At 58.4% G+C, this 18,844-nt stretch overlaps 1 protein-coding gene across 1 annotated transcript in view; it reads left to right on the top strand.

Moving 5' to 3' along the window:
- LOC308236262 (patr class I histocompatibility antigen, A-2 alpha chain-like) overlaps positions 1–18,844 on the top strand; it is a gene marked incomplete at its 5' end in the record, with an annotated part of 117,558 nt that overhangs the window by 56,909 nt on the left and 41,805 nt on the right. The window contains 2 exons of the mRNA XM_080645738.1: positions 16,353–16,385; positions 16,518–16,565. Coding sequence (XP_080501864.1) covers positions 16,353–16,385; positions 16,518–16,565 — 81 coding nt within the window. The remainder of the gene's footprint in view (positions 1–16,352; positions 16,386–16,517; positions 16,566–18,844) is intronic.

Genomic DNA, 18,844 nt, shown 5'->3' with positions numbered 1-18,844 from the left:
TTTTCAGGCTCCTCCTGCTCTGCCTCCTTCTAGGTATCTGAACGTTCCCACCCTCTGATCAGCTTGGTCTTTCTGGGGACCAGCCCCCACCCTGAAGCCTCCAGGCCCCTCAGCCCAGAGCCATCTCATCAGCATCCCAAAGACACTTGTCACTCAGGAGGTGCCCAGGGTGTTAGGAGCTCAGTGCCAGGAGTCAGGGGCAAAGACCAGACATTTGTCTCATCCCACAGGTCTCTGCCAACAGATCCATTCATAGCCAAAGGGTCCCAGTAGTTAAGGACCCAGGAATCTTACTAGAGTCCCACTCACTCATGAACAAGAGTCCAGTCCATCCTCCTATTGAGGATGGTTACATGGTTTACACATTGATGAAAATAACCCAAAAGTTTTAGTCAGAGGGGAAACTCAAGTTCAGCCACCATGTGATATTGGTGCCCACCTCCCAGGAGAGCAAAAATGAAAGAATCAGACAAAGTCAATTGTTAGCAGGAATTTGGACTCATTGTTTCTCTCCTATATTCCTGGTTGGGGAGTAAGTTGTTTCAAATACTGTGAAAATGCTCTGGCAGCACTCACCACACCCACTGCCCCAGCAATTCCCCTCCTGGTTATATCCCCAAAGACACTCATACATATGTGTGCCAGAACATATGGAGAACTTACTCATAGTGGCACAGTTTGCAAAATCTGCATATAAGACAAATGCACGTGAGCAGTAGCAGAGGAGTGTGGTGTGTTCATAGGACAGAATCCTGTAGCCCTGAGAGTGGATATGTTACAACCACAAGAGCCAGTGGGACGAGGATGGACATGATGTGGAGAGAGAGCAGGTGCAGGGAGGAGGCCCCTGTGACATCCCTTCCCTCAAAAGCTGACCGGACTCAGCTGTGGGGTAGAAATCTAGGTAGGGGTGAGTCGGGATGGGGCCAGTGTGTGACCAAATAAAACTGAAGAGGGTCCGCTGAGGACTGGAATGTTCTGTGAGTGTTGTTGATCCCACCTTCACCCTGAGAAAATCCACTGTATACATAGGATTTGTCCACGTCTCTCTGGGCATGTGATCCTTCATCTTTTCATCTATTATTAAAATTTTATCTTTGTAATTTCACCCCATTTCCTATTTGTTCTGGTTCTTTCCCAATTTTAGATTCTGAGGGTATCTCTCTGTCTGTCCTAATTATTACTTTCCCTAAATCCTGTCTGTATGTCAAGAATAATTCTTTCCAGGTAAAACCTCAAAAGTAGAAGCAGAAGCAGAAGTGGAGGAAGAGGAGGAAGAAGAAGAAGAAAGGGGAAGAGAATACGGAGGAGGAGGAGAGCTAGTGGTTATACAGTGAGTCACCAAAGAGCAGGACTCTGTGTGGCTAAGGAAGCACATCATGGTCTCCTGTGGGGTCGTGTGGACATTAGGGATTCCCAGGACTCTGAGCAGCGTTAGCACAGCTCACAGGGGACAGTCTCCAGGCTTACCATCCCTGGGGCCACCGTAGGAAGAACCGTGGCATTTCCATCAGGGGAGAGAACAGCTTCCTGACCCAGTGGAGATGCTCAGCCTGCACCATCCTGGTGTCAGCCTGACGTTGGGAGCAGGGGAGCCCTGAGGACGGTGCCCACGTGGGAATGGGGTGTGATTGTACAATGAATGGAGGGGGAGGGATGTGACGCAGCCGTGGGTGTCAGTTCACCCCAGAGAACAGCTGTGACTTGGAACTCAGACCGATCCACAGGGAACACAGTCACCTTTTCCTGCCGTTGTCCAGCTGCTCCTCAGGACCATCTGGTTATTTGCCAAATTACCAATAATCCCGCAGCAGCTGGTGGAGATTTGATTGGGGGGAAAGGTGCTCTCTTCAGAGACGTCCCTGACTCTCCATGCACAGAGTCAACCTTCCTTCCTGTGTCAGGTCAGCTGTAAGGAAGCTGGTCCCAGCATACATCCATACATCCATCCTTCTATTCATTCATCCATTCATTCATACATTCATACATACATACATACATACATACATACATTCATTCATCCATCCATCCATCCTTACATCCATTCATTCATCCATTCATACATACATACATACATACATATATACATTCATCCATCCATCCATCCTTACATCCACTCATTCATCCATTCATTTATCCATCCATTCATTCACTCATCCACCCTCCATCCATCTATTCATCCAGCCATTCATTCACTTATCCATCCTTCATTCATCCATCCATTCATTCATCCATCCACCCATCCATTCATGCATCCATCCATTCATTCATTCATCCATCCATCCATCCATCCATCCACTCATCCACCCATCCATCCATCTATTCATCCAGCCATCCATTCACTTATCCATCCTTCATTCATCCATCCATCCATTCATCCAGCCATCCATTCATTCATCCATCCATCCATCATTCATCCATCCATCCATCCATCCAGCCAGCCATCCATTCATTATCCATCCATCCATTTTTCATCCATCCATCCATTCACCCATCCATCCATTCATTCATCCATCCATCCATTCATTCATCCATCCAACCATTCACCCAGCCATCCATTCATTCATCCATCCATCCATTCATTTGTCTATCCATTCATTCGTCCATCCATCCATTCATTCGTCCATCCATTCATTCGTCCATCCATCCATTCATTCATCCATCCATCCATTCATCCATCCATCCATCCATTCATTCGTCCATCCATCCATTCATTCGTCCATCCATCCATCCATCCATCCATCCACTCATCCACCCATCCATCCATCTATTCATCCAGCCAGCCATTCACTTATCCATCCTTCATTCATCCATCCATCCATTCATCCAGCCATCCATTCACCCATCCATCCATTCATTCATCCATCCATCCATTCATTCATCCATCCATCCATTCACCCAGCCATCCATTCATTCGTCCATCCATCCATTCATTCACACATCCATTCATTCGTCCATCCAGCCATCCATTCACTTATCCATCCATCCATCCATCCATCCATCCATCCATCCATTCATCCAGCCATCCATCCATCCATCCATCCATCCATCCATCCACTCATCACTAATATGTAGTGAGGACTCTGCTCCAGGCTTCCTGTCCGCCTGCTGCTTGTGTAATGGAGACAGAACACCCGCTTTCCAGCCTGGCCGTGTGGCTCAGGGTGAGGGTGGCCCAGGCACCAGGAGGCCCCAGGGTCCATTCCCTATTAGGGCACAAGCCCTGGTGTCTGACTGGATCCTCAGTAGGGGGCCTGCAGGGGGCAACCGATCCATGTTTCTACCTGCCTCTCCCTCTCCCTTCCTCTCGCTCTAAACGTCTTTGAAGCAAATAAACAAATGAAAACCCCGCTCTCCTGGTGCGCACAGTGGGACAGGAAGGACCCAGGTGCCTGGGTTGCAGACTCCTCCCCGCGTGCAAGGCAGCCAATGGGCGTGTCTCTCCACATGGGTGCTCCCTCCCTCTCTCCCTCTCCTCCTCCCTCCCTTGTGCTCTCTCTAAAAGAGAGAAAATCACTGGGAAAATATCCCCCAGTAAGAATTAACCTCTCCTATCTCTCCCTCTCTCTCCCCTCCCCACCTCTTCATACATAAAAGTTTATATGTGTGTGTGTGTGTGATCTCATGTGAGTCTCACTTACTTGCATGTTGGATGTGCTCACACTTTAGCGCCAATAAAGACAGGACAGAGCAGGGCGGGCTGCGGCCACACCGCTCGCTCCTCGCTGTCCATCCTCTGGCGGGGGCACCGCCCACCCCGAGGACCGGCCGCTGCAGACGCCGGGGGCGGGGGGCGGGGCTGCCGCGTGAGCGCCCGCAGCCCGGGGCCCAGGAAGGGGCTGCGGAACCGGGGTCCCCAGCCTTCGCCTCAGCCCCGCCCCAACTCGACCCGGACCCCGACCCCCACCCTGACTCAGGCTCATCACTGCCAGGGCCGCCCCGGCGTCGGTGGGCTCGGCCGAGGGGCAGGACCCGCAGCGCTGGCGTTGGGGCGCTCACCAGGGTGCGGGGGGCACCACCCAAACTCAGCCGCCGATGGGGCGGGCGCAGTCCCAGCTCCACCCGTGGCGCCCTGGCGCGTCTCCAGAAGGGCTCCCGCCGTGGCCCCGCGGCCGCCGCCCCCGCTGCTCGCTGGGCGCCGGGTCTGGGGCTGCGGGTCTCGGGGCACCGGAGCCTCTGCGGAGCGTCGCCCTGTTCCTGACTCCCTTCCCGCCTGCCCGCCCCGCGGCCACGGCTCCCCCAGTGCTGACCTCCGCGCGGGGACCCCGGGCCCCCCGACAGGCCGTGGCCCGGGAGCCGAGGAGGGACTGCGGGCCGCGTCACGGCCGCGGAGGAGGGACAGGCGGGTCCAGGAGGGACAGTCGGGCGCCGGGAACCCGACAAGGAAGCTGCGCGTCTCCAAGCATCTCTGTGGGTGAGTCCTGGCCTGGTCCCTTCCGGCACCCCTCCGGGAAGGCCTCCTGGTCGCCCTGCGCCCCGCGGGGCCTCCTCGCGTCCCGGGCGCCGTGTCCCCAGAGGCGGGGGGTCCGGGAAGCTGCGTGCGCGGGGCCGTCTCCATGGACGCGCAGGAGACGGCCTGCGCGGTGCGATCGCGAGTCCCAGAGACGCGGTCAGGGGACTGAGAGCGGGACCCCTCCATGTGTGTGTGGGGGGGTGTCTCCCACAAACACAGTCACCTCCTCAGCAAGTCGCCCCGCGCCCGGGCGCTGCGCTCGCTCCCAGCCGCCCCGCTGGAGGCCTGACGGAGGGGGCGCTGCTGGAGAAACCCCTGTCCCCCCCTCCCCGCTCCGCCCCGTCCCCTGAGAACCCGCCCCAGCCCCTCAGCAAGGCCGTCTGCTCTGGCTCCCGGGTGGGGGGCACCCCTCTTTCTGCGAGAGGGGGCGCTGCATCAGGCTGAGCACAGTGTTCAGTGAGCAAAGGAGCCGCACGTACCAACCGTCCTGATGACAGAGGGGAGGCCAGGGCCTCCCTCACAGCCCGGAGCGCGTGGGTCCTGCGAAATGGGGGCGTGTGGAGTGAGCCCCCTGGTGCGCACCCCCAGGAGGAAGGCATTTCCATTGTGGGGACAGACACGCACCTGAGAGAGAAACAACAAACCCCCACTTTACAGCCTTGGGGCTGGGCCGGGGGCGTGGCCTTTGGGGTCCACGTGCACGTGCTGCCCCCTGGGGGCGCCCAGAGGTGCGGGCGCAGGAGCAGCGTCCCTCCCGCGGGGGCGTCCGCACAGGAGACTCGCAACAGGACCGCGATTCAGGGGCCGCTTTACAGGCCCAGGAGCTCGGGGTGCGCCCCCCTCAGCTGACGGGCTCCGCACACTCCGGCTGCCCAGCAGGCGAGGAGCCGCAGGAGGCAGAGGGGGGAGGGCTCAGAGGCCCCACATCCCCGGGGTGTCATGGCCACGGGGCCCAGCGCCCCCTCCGCTCCCGCGCAGCCTCCCTGGGGGAGAAGGAAACCAGGTGTGGGGACCGGAACCCCAAGGGGAAGAGGAGCCCCCTGCGCTGCCCGCAGGCCAGAGCTGAGGCCCCGCAGCAGCACCCACCCCGCGGGGCCCCGCCCCTCACTCCTGGGATCCTGGGCGGCGGGTTCCGCTCCGGGGCCTGAAGGGGCGACAGCGCCACCCCCTCTGCTGCGCTCAGCTCAGCGGGTCTGACGGCCGCCCCCTCCTGGGACCGTGCTCAGGGGGAACCTTTTGGGGGGACGCCGGGCTGGGCCGCGGGCGCCACGGAGGGGAACCCAGGCCTCGGGCCATCCTTAGACGGAGCCTGACCGTGAGGGCTCGGCGGACGGGCCGCTCTGAGCGGGGGAGGCGGTGGGGAAGCCGGACGAGCGGCGGGAGACCCGCACAGGCCCAGCCAGGAGCGCGCAGCCCCGAGGGGAGGGGAGGGGGTGCTGGGGGCGGACGCACCCAGACAGTTGCGAGCTGAGCCCAGGAGCCAGGTGCCGCTCTGGGCCGCCCCGGCAGCTGCAGAGGAGGCTCCGGGGCGCCGTCCCCCCGCCGGGCCTCCCCTGGAGCTCAAGGCCAAGGCCCCCCTGCAGCTGCGCGGCTAGCGACCGCGGGCGGCTGCGGCCAAGCGGGCCCGGCCACAGGGAGTCCCGGCCCTGAGGCCCCTGCGGACCCGCGAGCGGCGGCGGCGCTGGGGCGCGTGGGGCCTCGGGGCTGCGTGGGGGGCTGAGGGCAGCCGCGTGGCAGGGGGTCCCCCGGCAGAGGCACCCCGAGAACAGGCTGCTTCTGTGGCCTCCGGGCCGGAAGGTGACTCGGGGACCCCTCCGCGCCCCGCTGCAGCTCAGGACCCAGGGGCCCGCCTGGGCGGCGACCAGTTCCCTCCGCGGGGAGGCCCGCAGCCTGGACCTGCCCGGCCGCGTCCTGTCCGCGTTTGGGGGGCGGGTCCCGGGACTCGGCCTCGCAGCCAGTGCAGGGCCTCCTCCCGGAGGGTGCGGGGACAGGGCCACGGAGCAGAAGGCCCAGAATAAAGCGGGGGCACAGCCCCCACCCCGGGTCTCAGCGGCAGCAGCGGAGATGCAGGCAGAGCCGCGCAGCGCCCCCTGCGGGCCGGGCCTGGGCAGCAGGAGGCAGCCGCCGCCCCAGGGCGCACAGGGACCCTCTGGCCCGTTGCTGACCTCAAACTGGGGCCGCCGGCGGGTCCCCCCAGGCCCTGGCCCCGGGGCGTCCCCATTCGCAGGGGAACCCGTGGGGGGCGCGGGGCCCATAGCCCTGTAACGGGTGCCACCCGCACGGGCGTCCTCTGAGCCCCGGGCGCTTCCGGGCCTGAGGCGGAGGCTGTCCCTCCGGGGAGCGGGCTGCTGTGTTCCCGGGGCAGAGGCGCTGCGGCAGGTGCGGTGACCAGGCTCGGCCTCTGGGGACATAACTGGGACCGTGTCATTAGGAACCATCACCGGTTCCCACGGGAGAGCCGAGCCGGGAAGGCCTGGGAGCTGCGCCCCGCTGAGCCAGCAGCTGCTCTCCCCCCCCCCCCCCCCCAGTTGGGAGAGTAGAGATGGTCCCTCCTTTTGCATCTTAGGGGCCACATGGACACAGAACGCAGGCCCCACGCAGCTCTGCAGAGCATCCTCTGACCGGCAGGGAAGCTGGAGAAAGCCAGGCGCGGAGCTCACTGTCTGCCTCTCCGATGGGGAAGGACAGTGTGGGTGGTGACGCTCAGTGAGCACCGCTGTCTGTCCGGGACTGGGAACCGCACTTTGGGGGGAAGGGGGAGGCCAGTGCTGGGATGGGGGCGGGGCGGGGCGGGAGGCAGCAGGGCCCGTCCCAGAAAGAGGCTGGTGCTGGGAGAAAGGCCACAGCATGGCCCTCACCCACCAGCCAGGGGAGCGGGGCTGGCAGAGGTGCGTGGGGAGAAGGGAGGCCATGGCTGGTCCAGATGGACAAGGGCTCCTTTCTCCGCAGGCGGGAACTTTAAGAACAAAACATTGCTTCCGGGTCAGGCTGCGCTGGCATTTCTGGGGGAATGGTCGCTGAGGGCCAGGCCAGGGGGCAGGGAGTGGTGGCACAGGCTGCTGAGTGGAGGCGATGGCGTCTGTCGCTCTCACAGCAGGAAGGGAAGACGCTTCTCTCCAACGCTGTCCAGGGCGCACGTGTGTGAGAGCGCTGGGTTTCACTGGTTTCAGGAAAACTCGGCATTTCTCCAAGGAAAACGCAGCCCCTCTGCAAGTTGCTCCTTAATTCTGTCCGGACTTGTATGTCAGTCACCTGTGAGTCTCTCCAAGCCGCACTGCCTGCTCCTTTGTGAGGGACCCACACGGCGTCTTCATTACAAGGTTACTTGTACTTGTCTCAGTGCCCTGAGTGCAGTAAAAACTGCTTAAAAATCCCTCCATGGGTGTGTTCTTAGGGCACAGGTGGTTATTTTCTCAGGATAAATGCCCGAGGGAGACATTTCTGTGCATAATGTGAGCACAGTTATTACTGCGTCTTTCAATACATTTGCATTGATTTCAGGGAAGAAGAGAGGGAAGGACAGAAACATCAGTGATGAGAGTCAGTCATGAGCCTCCTGCACGCCCCCTGCTGGGGATGGGGAGGGTCACCAGGGCCTGTGCCCTGACCCTACATCATAAGTTCACCTCCTGGATCATAGGTGGATGCTCAGCCCCCTGAGGCCACCAGCCCCGGGGAGTGTGAGCACATTGAATGGCGGGGACGTTAGGGAAAAGCTTCCTTAGAAACTGTGTGCATCCACCTCCTTCCGCCTGCACCACAGGGTGTCTCCCTCCCTCTGCCCCCACTCCCATCCTTTCCTCCATCTTTCCCAAACCGATGGATTTCCATTTCATCCCTGTTTCTCTTGTTCCACGTTCTCATTATTGTCCCCATGTGTCTGTCACACAGACAGTTGTTTGACATCCGCGTTTCTTCTTCCCACGTTGTCCCTCATGTGCTTCACTGGCGGATTGGGCTGTGGATGCTTTTAGACATTGGGCTTCGGAGAGAAGGACACGCAGCCCCCACGGGACCTGGTCTGACCCGCGAGGCCTCAGTGCTGTCGGGAGCTGGCCCGGAGCTCACAGCGGGGCCGGTTCCTCTCCCCTTGGACACGAGTCACCTCTCAGAGCATCACCCTCAGACACGCCGTCCCGAGGCCCTGACAAGGGAGACAGAGCCACACCACCCTCCCTGCGTCTACACACAGACACACACAGGCCCGCACAGCTCACGGAGGACCACACAGCCCCCTGCGCGGGCTCATGGCAGCGAGGCTGCTTCTCTCCAGCTGCGCCCCATCCTCGCTGCAGGCGGCCTTGTCCCTGGACAGTCACTGAGCTGCCCACCCACAGCACTGTCCCCCTGACACCACCCATCCGATGAGCCTGCTTCCCCAGACCCTCCCGAGGTCGCCATCCAGAGCCCACCTCCTAGATGTGCCCCATCTCCCCCTTCCCGCTAGGATGCCCCATGGCCCCCGAGGGACGCGATCTCCCCCAGCAATGATGACTAACCCACCTCGCCTGCCCACAGGGGTGCCCTGGGCTTTGGCTGAGGAACACTGGTCCACGGGGCCCTTTCTCTGTCAACATCTTGGTGCGTCTCTGAGTTTGATTCTGGGCCTGAGTTTCTCTCTCTCGAGTGTGAGGTTGACATGGACAAGTTTTATGTTTTCCTTCCTGGTTTCCACCTTTGGGTGTTGGTTTGAGAAATTCTCATCCACAACTGCAAACGCTTCACATATAATGTCCTCTGTGGGAGAGCATTCCAGGGCGAAGGGAAACGGGGCTGTTAGAGTGTTGGGGGGCGTTAAGGGGAGGAGCAGCAGGTAAGGGGTTCTAGGGTGGAATCTACAGCGACCTCCTCCGCTTCCTGTTCACTAAGTATGTGCGGGGCCTCCAGGGAGCTGCGCCTGCTGGTTCAACAGACACTTTCTCTTGCGGGAAAGCCTGCTGTGCCTGCTCCTGTCACCGGGTCACCAAACACAGCACCGAGGTCCGGGGGACGCACACAGGAAGGCTGCAGGGAGGGGCGTTGTGAGCCCTACACCCTGAGGGCGCTAACTCACATCTGAGGTCACGCCTGTGCACTCGGTGTTACATGCGTGTTCATTACACGCTCCTGGGCAACTGGGATTGAGGATCACTGGGACCCACACACACCACTGGCGTCAGTGACACATGCAGCCCCGTGGCTTCCACGTGCAAACACGGTCACCTCCATCCGTCTGTGAGCCCACGGGGCCTGCGGGGCAGAGACTGGACACTGAGAGCATTCAGCCGGGCGCCGTCTCATGGGGCGGCTACACGACCCCCGGCGGCTGGATGACAGGTCCCTGAAGTGAAGTCCCTGCTCCGCACAGGAGCCACGTGTCAGGGGCGCAGTGGCCACGGCAGCTGGTGGCCGCCACGTGGGAGAAAGCGGTGCAGAGCGAGTCCTGGCTCACAGAATGTGCTGCTGGACAAACTGCTCCGCTGTGGGCGGGGCCTCAGGGCTGAGCACGCGGCCCATTTGCATAAAAGGGCCAGGCCTGGCCAGGGGGCTCAGGGTGAGTGTTGTCCTGGGCACTGGAAGGTCTCAGGTGTGACCCCTGGTCAGGGCGTGTGGGGAGGCAACCATCAGTGCTTCTCTCCCCATCCCCGTTCCTCTCTTTCTCCCTCTCCCGTCCTCTCTCTCTAAATCAATAACAACAATTTTTAATTAAAAGGAATAAAATAAAGGGCCAAGATGGCTGCTCCTACAGACAGGTCAGGTGTCTGTGTGGGACGGGAGCGCTCACTCAGCTGGGGTGTAGATGCCACAGGAGGGGTCTGGGGGACTGGTGTCTTCAGGCACAAACTCTCCCTGTCCCAGAGGGGACACCCCTGTCCCTCCCCCACCTCCCAGGCTGAGGACTCTCCCTGTCGGATTTCCAGGGTGAGCTCTCTTCTAGAAGGTCCCAGGGGCAATGCTGTGAGCTCAGTTTTGGGGCGCAGGATCAGGCTTATGGAGAGGGATTCTGGGAAGAGAAGAGCAGGCAAAGGCAGGGACAATTGGGAGACCCCCTCTGGTTTATACAGAACAACCTTTCTCAAAGTGTGGTCCGTGGAACCCTGCAGTCTCTGAGAGCCTTTCCCAGGATGTGGGGTCAACACTGTTGGCAGGAGATGAAGGACATCCTGGCCTTTTCACTCCGCTGACAGGGGCGCTGAGGCCAAGCTCAGCACGAATGGGCTGACACCCGACCTCCATCGTCGTTCCTCCCACCAGCACTGACCTGCAGAGAGAAGACAGACAGACAGAGAACAGAACCAGTTTCCCTTTAAATGACGCGGTGGAAGGAGGTGAAATTATTCTCTTCACTGAAGCCTCATCCTTCCATCCACATTTTAAAACACCGTGGCCTCCGGTGGAGATGCCCCAAAGGTGAACGCGGTGCCTGCATCCGCCCACAACCACAGAACAATGACCACCCTCCCCACAGCCGGCACTCAGAGCCCCTGGGATCAGCCCAACAGAACCTACAGCAGCCACAGACTCAGAGCCACAGGGAGCAGACTGCTGGCTGCCGGAGGGCGGGGGGACTGGGCAGAGAAGGTGGAGGAGGAGGAACTACAACATGGTCCCTACAGTGTGGTCATGGGGGGGAAAGCACAGCACAGGGAACACAGTCACTCATGTTGTAACAGCTGCATGTGAGGTCACATGGTCCTACATGTATGGGGCGATCCCTGTATAAGTTCTATGAATGTCTAACCCCAGAGTTGTACACCTAAAATAATACAATATTGTACATCAACTGTAATTGAAAAATAAAAAAATATTGTTAAAAAGAAGATACATGTATCTTGCCTTCATTACACAAATGGATTAATTTCTTAACTGTCTTTAATAAAAATGGAGGATTAAAATAACCTTATATGACGACCTGGGACGTACACAGAAAACCCTCTGCCACATCCCAAGTGTCATGTACCAGGGAGATCATGTGTGTGAATGGGGCTAGCCTCTTTCTCATGGGATCCATGTTTACTTTTTAAAAAGTTGAGCCCTCACTGGTTTGTCTCAGTGGATGGAGCATAGGTGTGCGGACTGGAGGGTCCCAGGTTTCATTCAGGTCAAGGGCACACGCCCTGGATGTGTTCTCAATTCCCAGTAGGGGACGTGCAGGAGGCAGCATGTCCATGATTCTCTGTCATTATGGATTTTTCTATCTCCGTCTCCCTTCCTCTCTGAAATCAAGAAAAAATATATTTTAAAAAATTTGAATCAGAGAGGAACTGAGAGGGAGACAGAGATGGAAACATCCAGGATGGGAGAGAACCATGGGTTAGCTGCCTCCTGCATGCCCCACCACTGGGGATGGAGCCTGCAACCCAGCAGGTGCCCTCACCGGGAATGGAACCCTAACCTCCTGGTTCAGAGGTCAGTGCTCAGCCACTGAGCCACACCGGTCTGGCCCTGTTTACTTGAAAGAATGAATGACACAGACACTAGGATTGCTGAGATTGGGTGAACTGGCACACACTTTCTCAAACAGGAACGTGAGTCCCCGAGCTGGTTTGGCCCGGTGGGTAGAGCATCAGCCTTCGGACTGAAGGGTCCCACCTTTGATTCCAGTCCAGGGCACATGCCCGAGTTGTGGGCCTGATCCCCAATGGGGTGAGCAAGAGGAGGCCAATCAAAGATTCTCTCTCATCATTCATGTTTCTCTCTCTCTCTTTCTCTCTCTCTCCCTTTGCTCTGAAATCAATAACTATATATATATGTATTTTTAAATATATTTTATTGATTTTTTACAGATAGGAAGAGGGATAGAGAGTTAGAAACATCGATGACAGAGAAACATCTATCAGCTGCCTCTTGCACACCTCCTACTGCGGATGTGCCCGCAAAAAAGTTACGTGCCCTTGACTGAAATCGAACCTAGGACCTTTCAGTCCACAGGCTGACACTCTATCCACTGAGCCAAACCGGTTTTGGCAATAAAAAAAAATACTTTTAAATAATGAACATGAGCTTCTCCCTTCAGGAAATGTCACCTGGCAGGGGACAACAGACAGGCCTGTAGTCTTGATGAAATGTGAGCCCCGAGAGAAAACCAGAAGTTGGAACAGGGGTGTCCCACCACGTCAGCTAGACCCTCCCCAGTGCGGACACACTTTCCTAGGGGCTCTGTGGGAACAGACTCACATGTGAGCTTTGATGACGGTGATTAATGCACCAGCACGGGGAGGGCTCTGGGACTTAGAGACACAGGCATCACTTTAACTGACCTGCATGAGGACAGAGCCACCCAGCAAGACAGCCCTGGGGACGGTGACATGACAGAACAGGAAATATTCAATATTTCCAGCCAGCGGGGCTCGGGGGTTTAACATTGACCTATGAACCAGGAGGTCACAGTTCTCCTTTTTGTCAGAACACAAGCCCGGGTTAGAGGCTCAATCCCCAGTGTGGGGCATGTAGAAGGCAGCTGAGCAATGATTCTTTTTCATCATTGATGTTTCTATCTCTCTCTCCCTACTTGAAATAAAAAATATATATTTAAAAAACTAAAACAAGAAGAACACAGTCAATATGGTTTCAGGTCTCACTGTGCAGAGACCTTTCAGAAACGACCACTTGTGTCGCTGCAGTGACTGTCACAGGTGAGCACCCACACTGACCTGAAAAGGTCAGGAAAACGCTGCTCCTGCCCATTTCTGTGAGGCCGTCTGTGTCCTAAGAAGCTGCAGCCACAGTAACAGATAAAACGCAGAAGCAAATGTGAACACCCAGCGTCTCCCAGGGAGACGGGGAGGATGTGAAAGGGGAGCAGGTCCCTCCTCTCTCCTCCTTGTTCTCTGGGAAATGGGTGTTTTCCATAAAAACATGCCTCTGTTACCCTCTCACGGGCAGTGAGCATGCGACGTGATTAATACTTGTTTCCCGTGTGATTCCGTGAGCGGTGACTGTGACAGACAGAACCACATAAACAGGATTATTGGGGGCCTCCCTCCTGTGTGAGGTGCACAGAGATGGTGAACCCCAAACCTTGGAAAGTCCCTGAACAGCACAGCGCCTGGGCCCGGCCTCGGGGGACAGTGTGACGGGCGCTCCGCGCAGGAGGGGGGTCAAGACCGAGTCCAGGGCCCAGGCCTGCGCGCAGGTCTCAGCAGGGGACGGAGTCTGGCGGGGGGGGGTGGGCAGCTCCGTGGTGGGGACTCCCCAGCGCCCTGGTTTCACTTCTCCTCTCCAAACCTGTGTCGGCGCCTCTTTCCTGGATACTCGTGACGCGGCCCGACTCCGACTCCTCATTCCCATTGGCTGAGCGGTTTCCAGAGCAGCCAGTCAGCGTCCCCGCGGCTCTGGTTGTAACTCCTCCGCGGCAGCGCCCAGACTCAGAAGGTCCCCCGACACCAAGGATGCGGGTCCTGAGGCCCCCCACCCTCCTCCTGCTGCTCTCGGGGGCGCTGGTCCTGACCCCCAGCTGGGCCCGTGAGTGCGGGGTCGGAAAGGGCGGCTGTGCGGGGAGGAGAGAGGGGACCCGGCGGGGGCGCGGGGCAGGGAAGGCGCGTGTCAGCCCCGGCCCTGCCCTCCGTCCGCCCCCCAGGCCCCCACTCCCTGAGGTATTTCTACACCATCGTGTCCCGGCCCGGCCGCGGGGAGCCCCGCTTCCTCGCCGTCGGCTACGTGGACGACACGCAGTTCGTGCGGTTCGACAGCGACGCGGCGAGTCCGAGGATGGAGCCGCGGGCGCCGTGGATGCAGCAGCCGTGGGTGGAGCAGGTGTACCCGGGGTATTGGGACCGGAACACGCAGAAAATGAAGGAAACCGCACAGACTTACCGAGTGGACCTGAACACCCTGCGCGGCTACTACAACCAGAGCGAGGACGGTGAGCCGCGCGCCGGGCCTGTCACGACGCCCCTCCCTACGGACGGGTCGGGGTCGCCCCGAAGGTCAGGGTCCGAGCGTCACCCCGAGGCGGAGGGACCCGCCTGGCCCCCACCCGGGAGGAGCCCGCGGGGACTTTGACCGGATTTCACTTTCAGTTCAGATTCAGGCCCCGCGGGGCGGGGCTGACCTCGGGGCGGGGCTGACCTCGGGGCGGGGCGGGGCTGACCTCGAGGCGGGGCTGACCTCGGGGCGGGGCTGACCTCGGGGCGGGGTCAGGGTCTCACACATTCCAGATGATGTCTGGCTGCGAGGTGGGACCCAAGGGGCGCCTCCTCCGCGGGTACGAGCAATTCGCCTACGACGGCACCGACTACCTTGCCCTGAACGAGGACCTGACCTCCTGGACCGCGGCCGACACGGCGGCCCTGATGTCCAAGAGCAAAGTTGAACAGGCGGGTGTGGCCGAGCGTGTGAGGAGCTACCTGGAGGGCCTGTGTGTGGAGTCACTGCGCATGTACCTGGAAAAAGGGAAGGAGACCCTGCAGCGCGCAGGTACCAGGGGCCCTGGGGCCGCCCCCTCTCCCCGGGGCTGGGGTCCTACAAGGAGACAGGACAGGGTGTCAATGTCAGACACCCCTCCTTGGGGTCAGGGAGGGAGTCCCTGGATGTCCAGGTCAGGTACCAGAGGGACTCCCCCTCCTCTCAGGGAAAGTTAGGGGTGCAGGCTCTCCTGGGTGCAAGGAGACCCCCTGAAATAACTCATCACCTGCAGAGGCTCTGGGACCCACGGGGACCTTCTCCCTCAGGCCTTGTGCGCTGCCCACACCCCTGTGTCTGAGGCCTGACCCCAGCTTTTCTGAGTCACGTGGCCTCCACCCAGGTCAGGACCACAAATCCCTTTCTCCTCTCAGAGACCTGCCTCCTATCTGGGATTTGTCACTCTGATTCTAGAACTTTCTAAAGACTAGGTGGTCCTTCCAGTTGCCTCTGCCCAGGCTGGTGTGGGGGCTGCGTGCTCCTTCCCAGACCCAGGTGTCTGTCCACTCTCAGGATGGTCACATGGGCGCTGCTGGAGTGTCCCATGGCGGATGCAAAGTTCCTGCATTTTCTTTCCTCCCCTCAGACCCCCCAAAGGCACACGTGTCCCACCACCCCGTGTCTGCCCGTGAGGTCACCCTGAGGTGCTGGGCGCTGGGCTTCTACCCTTCGGACATCAGCCTGAGCTGGCAGCGTGACGGGGAGGACCAGACCCAGGACATGGAGCTGGTGGAGACCAGGCCTGCGGGGGATGGCACCTTCCAGAAGTGGGCGGCCGTGGGGGTGCCCCCCGGAGAGGAGCAGAGATACACGTGCCATGTGCAGCACGAGGGGCTGCCCGAGCCCCTGACCCTGAGATGGGGTGAGGAGGGCCGTGGGCACAGAGCCTCTTCTCAGGGCAGCAGGGGCCCTGGGGGACCTCAGTGGGGTCGGGACTGAGGCCTGGGGTCAGGGCCCTCATCCTCCCTTCCCTTCTCCTCCCAGAGCCGCCTTCTCACACCTTCATCTTCATCATCCTGGGCATCGCTGGGGGCCTGGTTCTGCTGGGAGCTGTGGCTGGAGCTGTGATGTGGGGGAGGTGGCGCTCAGGTGGGCAGGGGTGGGGTCTGAGTGTCTGTCCCACTGGGGGTTCAAGCCCAGGTAGACGTGTGTCCCGCCTCATTCACGGAAGTACCGTCCCCATGCGTGTGATGGCCAGTGTGGGGCTTTGTGCTCACACTTACTCCTTAGTGAGGCCCGTGGGAAATGAGGGACCCACTTACCACCTGATGATGCTGGTGGTGGGGACCCCGTTCCCAGCAGCCCCAGGTCAGAGGGCAAGTCCCTGCTGAGCACAGACTCCAGGAGGGTGGTGGGTCCAGTCCCCACACATGCACTTCCCTCAGGTTTCCTGATCCTGCCCTGGGTCTATACACTCGGTTCTGGAAACTTCTCTGGGCCCAGGACTAGGGCTTCCTTTAGGACCTCATGACCCTGCCTCCTCCCTTGTCTCTCACAGGATGTTTTCTTCCCGCAGGTGGAAAAGGAGGGAGCTACGCTCAGGCTGCCAGTGAGTATGGAGGGGTGACCCCTGAGACCCTGAGACAGTGCAGATGGGAGCCATGGGGGACCCTCCCACTTAGTTCCTCCTTAGTCTCCTGTCCTGGGGCTCTGACCCTGTCCTGGTGTGTGTCCCCCCCAGGCAGTGACAGCGCCCAGGGCTCTGATGTGTCTCTCTCGGCTTCTAAAGGTGAGACCTGCCGCGGGGAGGGGTGGGCAGAGGGAGGCCTGGGTGATGGGGAGTCTGTGGGACACTGTGAGCATGAAGTGGCTTTGAGATTGTCACCAGTTACAGCCACTGCCCTGAATCTGCTCATGATGATTGTCCTCCACAGCGTGAGGCGGCTGCCTTGTGGGGACTCAGTGATGGAAGATGTGTTCACGCTCCCACTTCCTGCCTCAAGAAATTCTCATTGGGGCGCTGGTCCAGCCCTGCTCCCCACTCTTTCCTGTCCAGCAGAGGTAGGGCTGGGCCCTCCCCATCCCCATCCCTGACTTTCCTCCCTGGGTCTCTGAGCTGCAACTTCCTGCTCCGGGTTGAAATGAGATTCTGGATGTGACTCTGTTCATTCCTTGCCATGAAGGGTTGATGGGTTCATTGAAGGATGGCTGAAAGTCTGAGAGGAAGTTAATGGAAGCACCTTGAACCTTCATGGAGCCCATGAGTTTTTGTTGCTGAGCCAGTCACAGCTGGAGACAAGAGAGGCTGTGAGGACGGAGCATGCTCAGTGCATCGTGGGCTTTGACGTGGTCACTCCTCGGCCGGGTCACCTCTCTGCTCCTCTGACCCTGTCCCTTCAGTGAAACCCTGTCCCACCAGGACCTGTGGTCACAGGGACTCCCATCCCCCAGGCCTTGTCACATGTCCTAATGCAGCACATCTCCAGGACCATGGACAGCGAGGGCTTTTGGGGTGGAGTCAGCCTGGGCTCAGGTCTGTGTCTGGCCCTCAGCCCTAAGCCTATGGGTGTTTGTTGTTTGTTTTGTAGATGTTCCTCTCACTCTCTCTGTCTCTCCTCCTCCCTCCACCTCTGTCTAATCAATCAATAGAGAGGTATCCTTAGTTGAGGAATAACAAAAATAAAGAATCAGTCAATGAATACATAAATAAGTGGAACCACAAATCAGTGGGTTTTTTTAATATGTTTTTATTGATTGTTTTCATTGATTTCAGAGAGGAAGGGAGAGGGAGAGATACAAACATCATGATAGAAACATTAATGATGAGAGAGAATCATTGATTGGCTGCCTCCTGCACGCCCCTAACCAGGGATTGAGCCCACAACCCGTGCATGTGCCCTTGACTGGATTCGAACCTGGGACCCTTCAGTCCACAGGCTGACTCTATCCCTTGAGCCAAACCAGCTAGGGCCAAATCAATTTCTTTTATCGTCCCCTCTCTTCCTCTTTCTAACATCAGTCAATAAAAATAAAATACAAGAGCTGTGGAAAGCCTGCAGCAAAGCAGTTTCTGAGGCTGTCAGGTGTCCCCCCTTTCTCTCTTTCCCTTCCTTCTGTTTCCGGCCTAGATGGTGGCCGTGATGGCTGGGGCTTCCAGAGTGCCCAGGGCCCAAAGCCCCGGGGGTGAAGGATGGGTGGGAACCAGTGCCTGCAGCCCCAGCCACTGTGACAGTGGGTAGAGCGTCTGCCTGGGAACGCAGGGTCCAAGGTTCAGTGTGGTCCAGGGCACGTACCTCGGTTCAGGCTGCATCTCTGGCCCTGGGCGGGTTGTGCAGGAGGCAACCAATGGACCTTTCTTTCTCACGTTGATATTTCCTCTCTCTGTCCCTCCTCCTTCTCTCCTCAGCATCAATGGACACTATCCCCGGGTGAGCATTGACGACAACCACAAAGGAATTGCCTCCCAAATGCCTGATGACTGTGTCTCCCTCAAGCGTTTGTACACAAACTATGGTTCAGCCAGACGCCCTCCATTGCATAATTCCGTAATTTATGTTTGGAAAGTGAAACTGAATTTCTCAATCAATGCTAACTGCTATTATTACTATTTTTAGAGCACATGAGTGGATAAAAAAGCTGTGGGGCATTTACATAATGGAATACTACTCGGTCATAGAAAAGAAGGACCTCTTACCCATTGCAACAGCATGGGTGGGTCTGGGAGCACGATGCTAAGTGACCTAACCCAGTCAGAGAAAGACAAGCACCCTGTGGTTTCAACCATAGGGGAACCCAGTGAACAAAATACACCAAGAAACAAAATAGGAACAAGCCCATAGATTGAGAACAGACTGACAGCCCTGACCGTGTCGCTCAGTGGATAGAGCGTTGGCCTGCGGACTGAAGGGTTTCCGGTTTAATTCCGGTCAAGGGCATGTACCTTGGTGGCAGGCACAACCCCAGTGGGGGGCATACAGGAGGCAACTGATCGCTGTTTCGCTCTCATCGATGTTTCTAACTCTATCCCGCAACCTTCCTCTCTGTAAAAAAAAAATCAATAAAATATAT

The sequence above is a fragment of the Plecotus auritus genome (assembly GCF_963455305.1).
Source record: "Plecotus auritus genome assembly, chromosome: 10".
Classification (NCBI taxonomy): domain Eukaryota; kingdom Metazoa; phylum Chordata; class Mammalia; order Chiroptera; family Vespertilionidae; genus Plecotus; species Plecotus auritus.
This window is presented reverse-complemented; position numbering and strand designations above follow the sequence as displayed.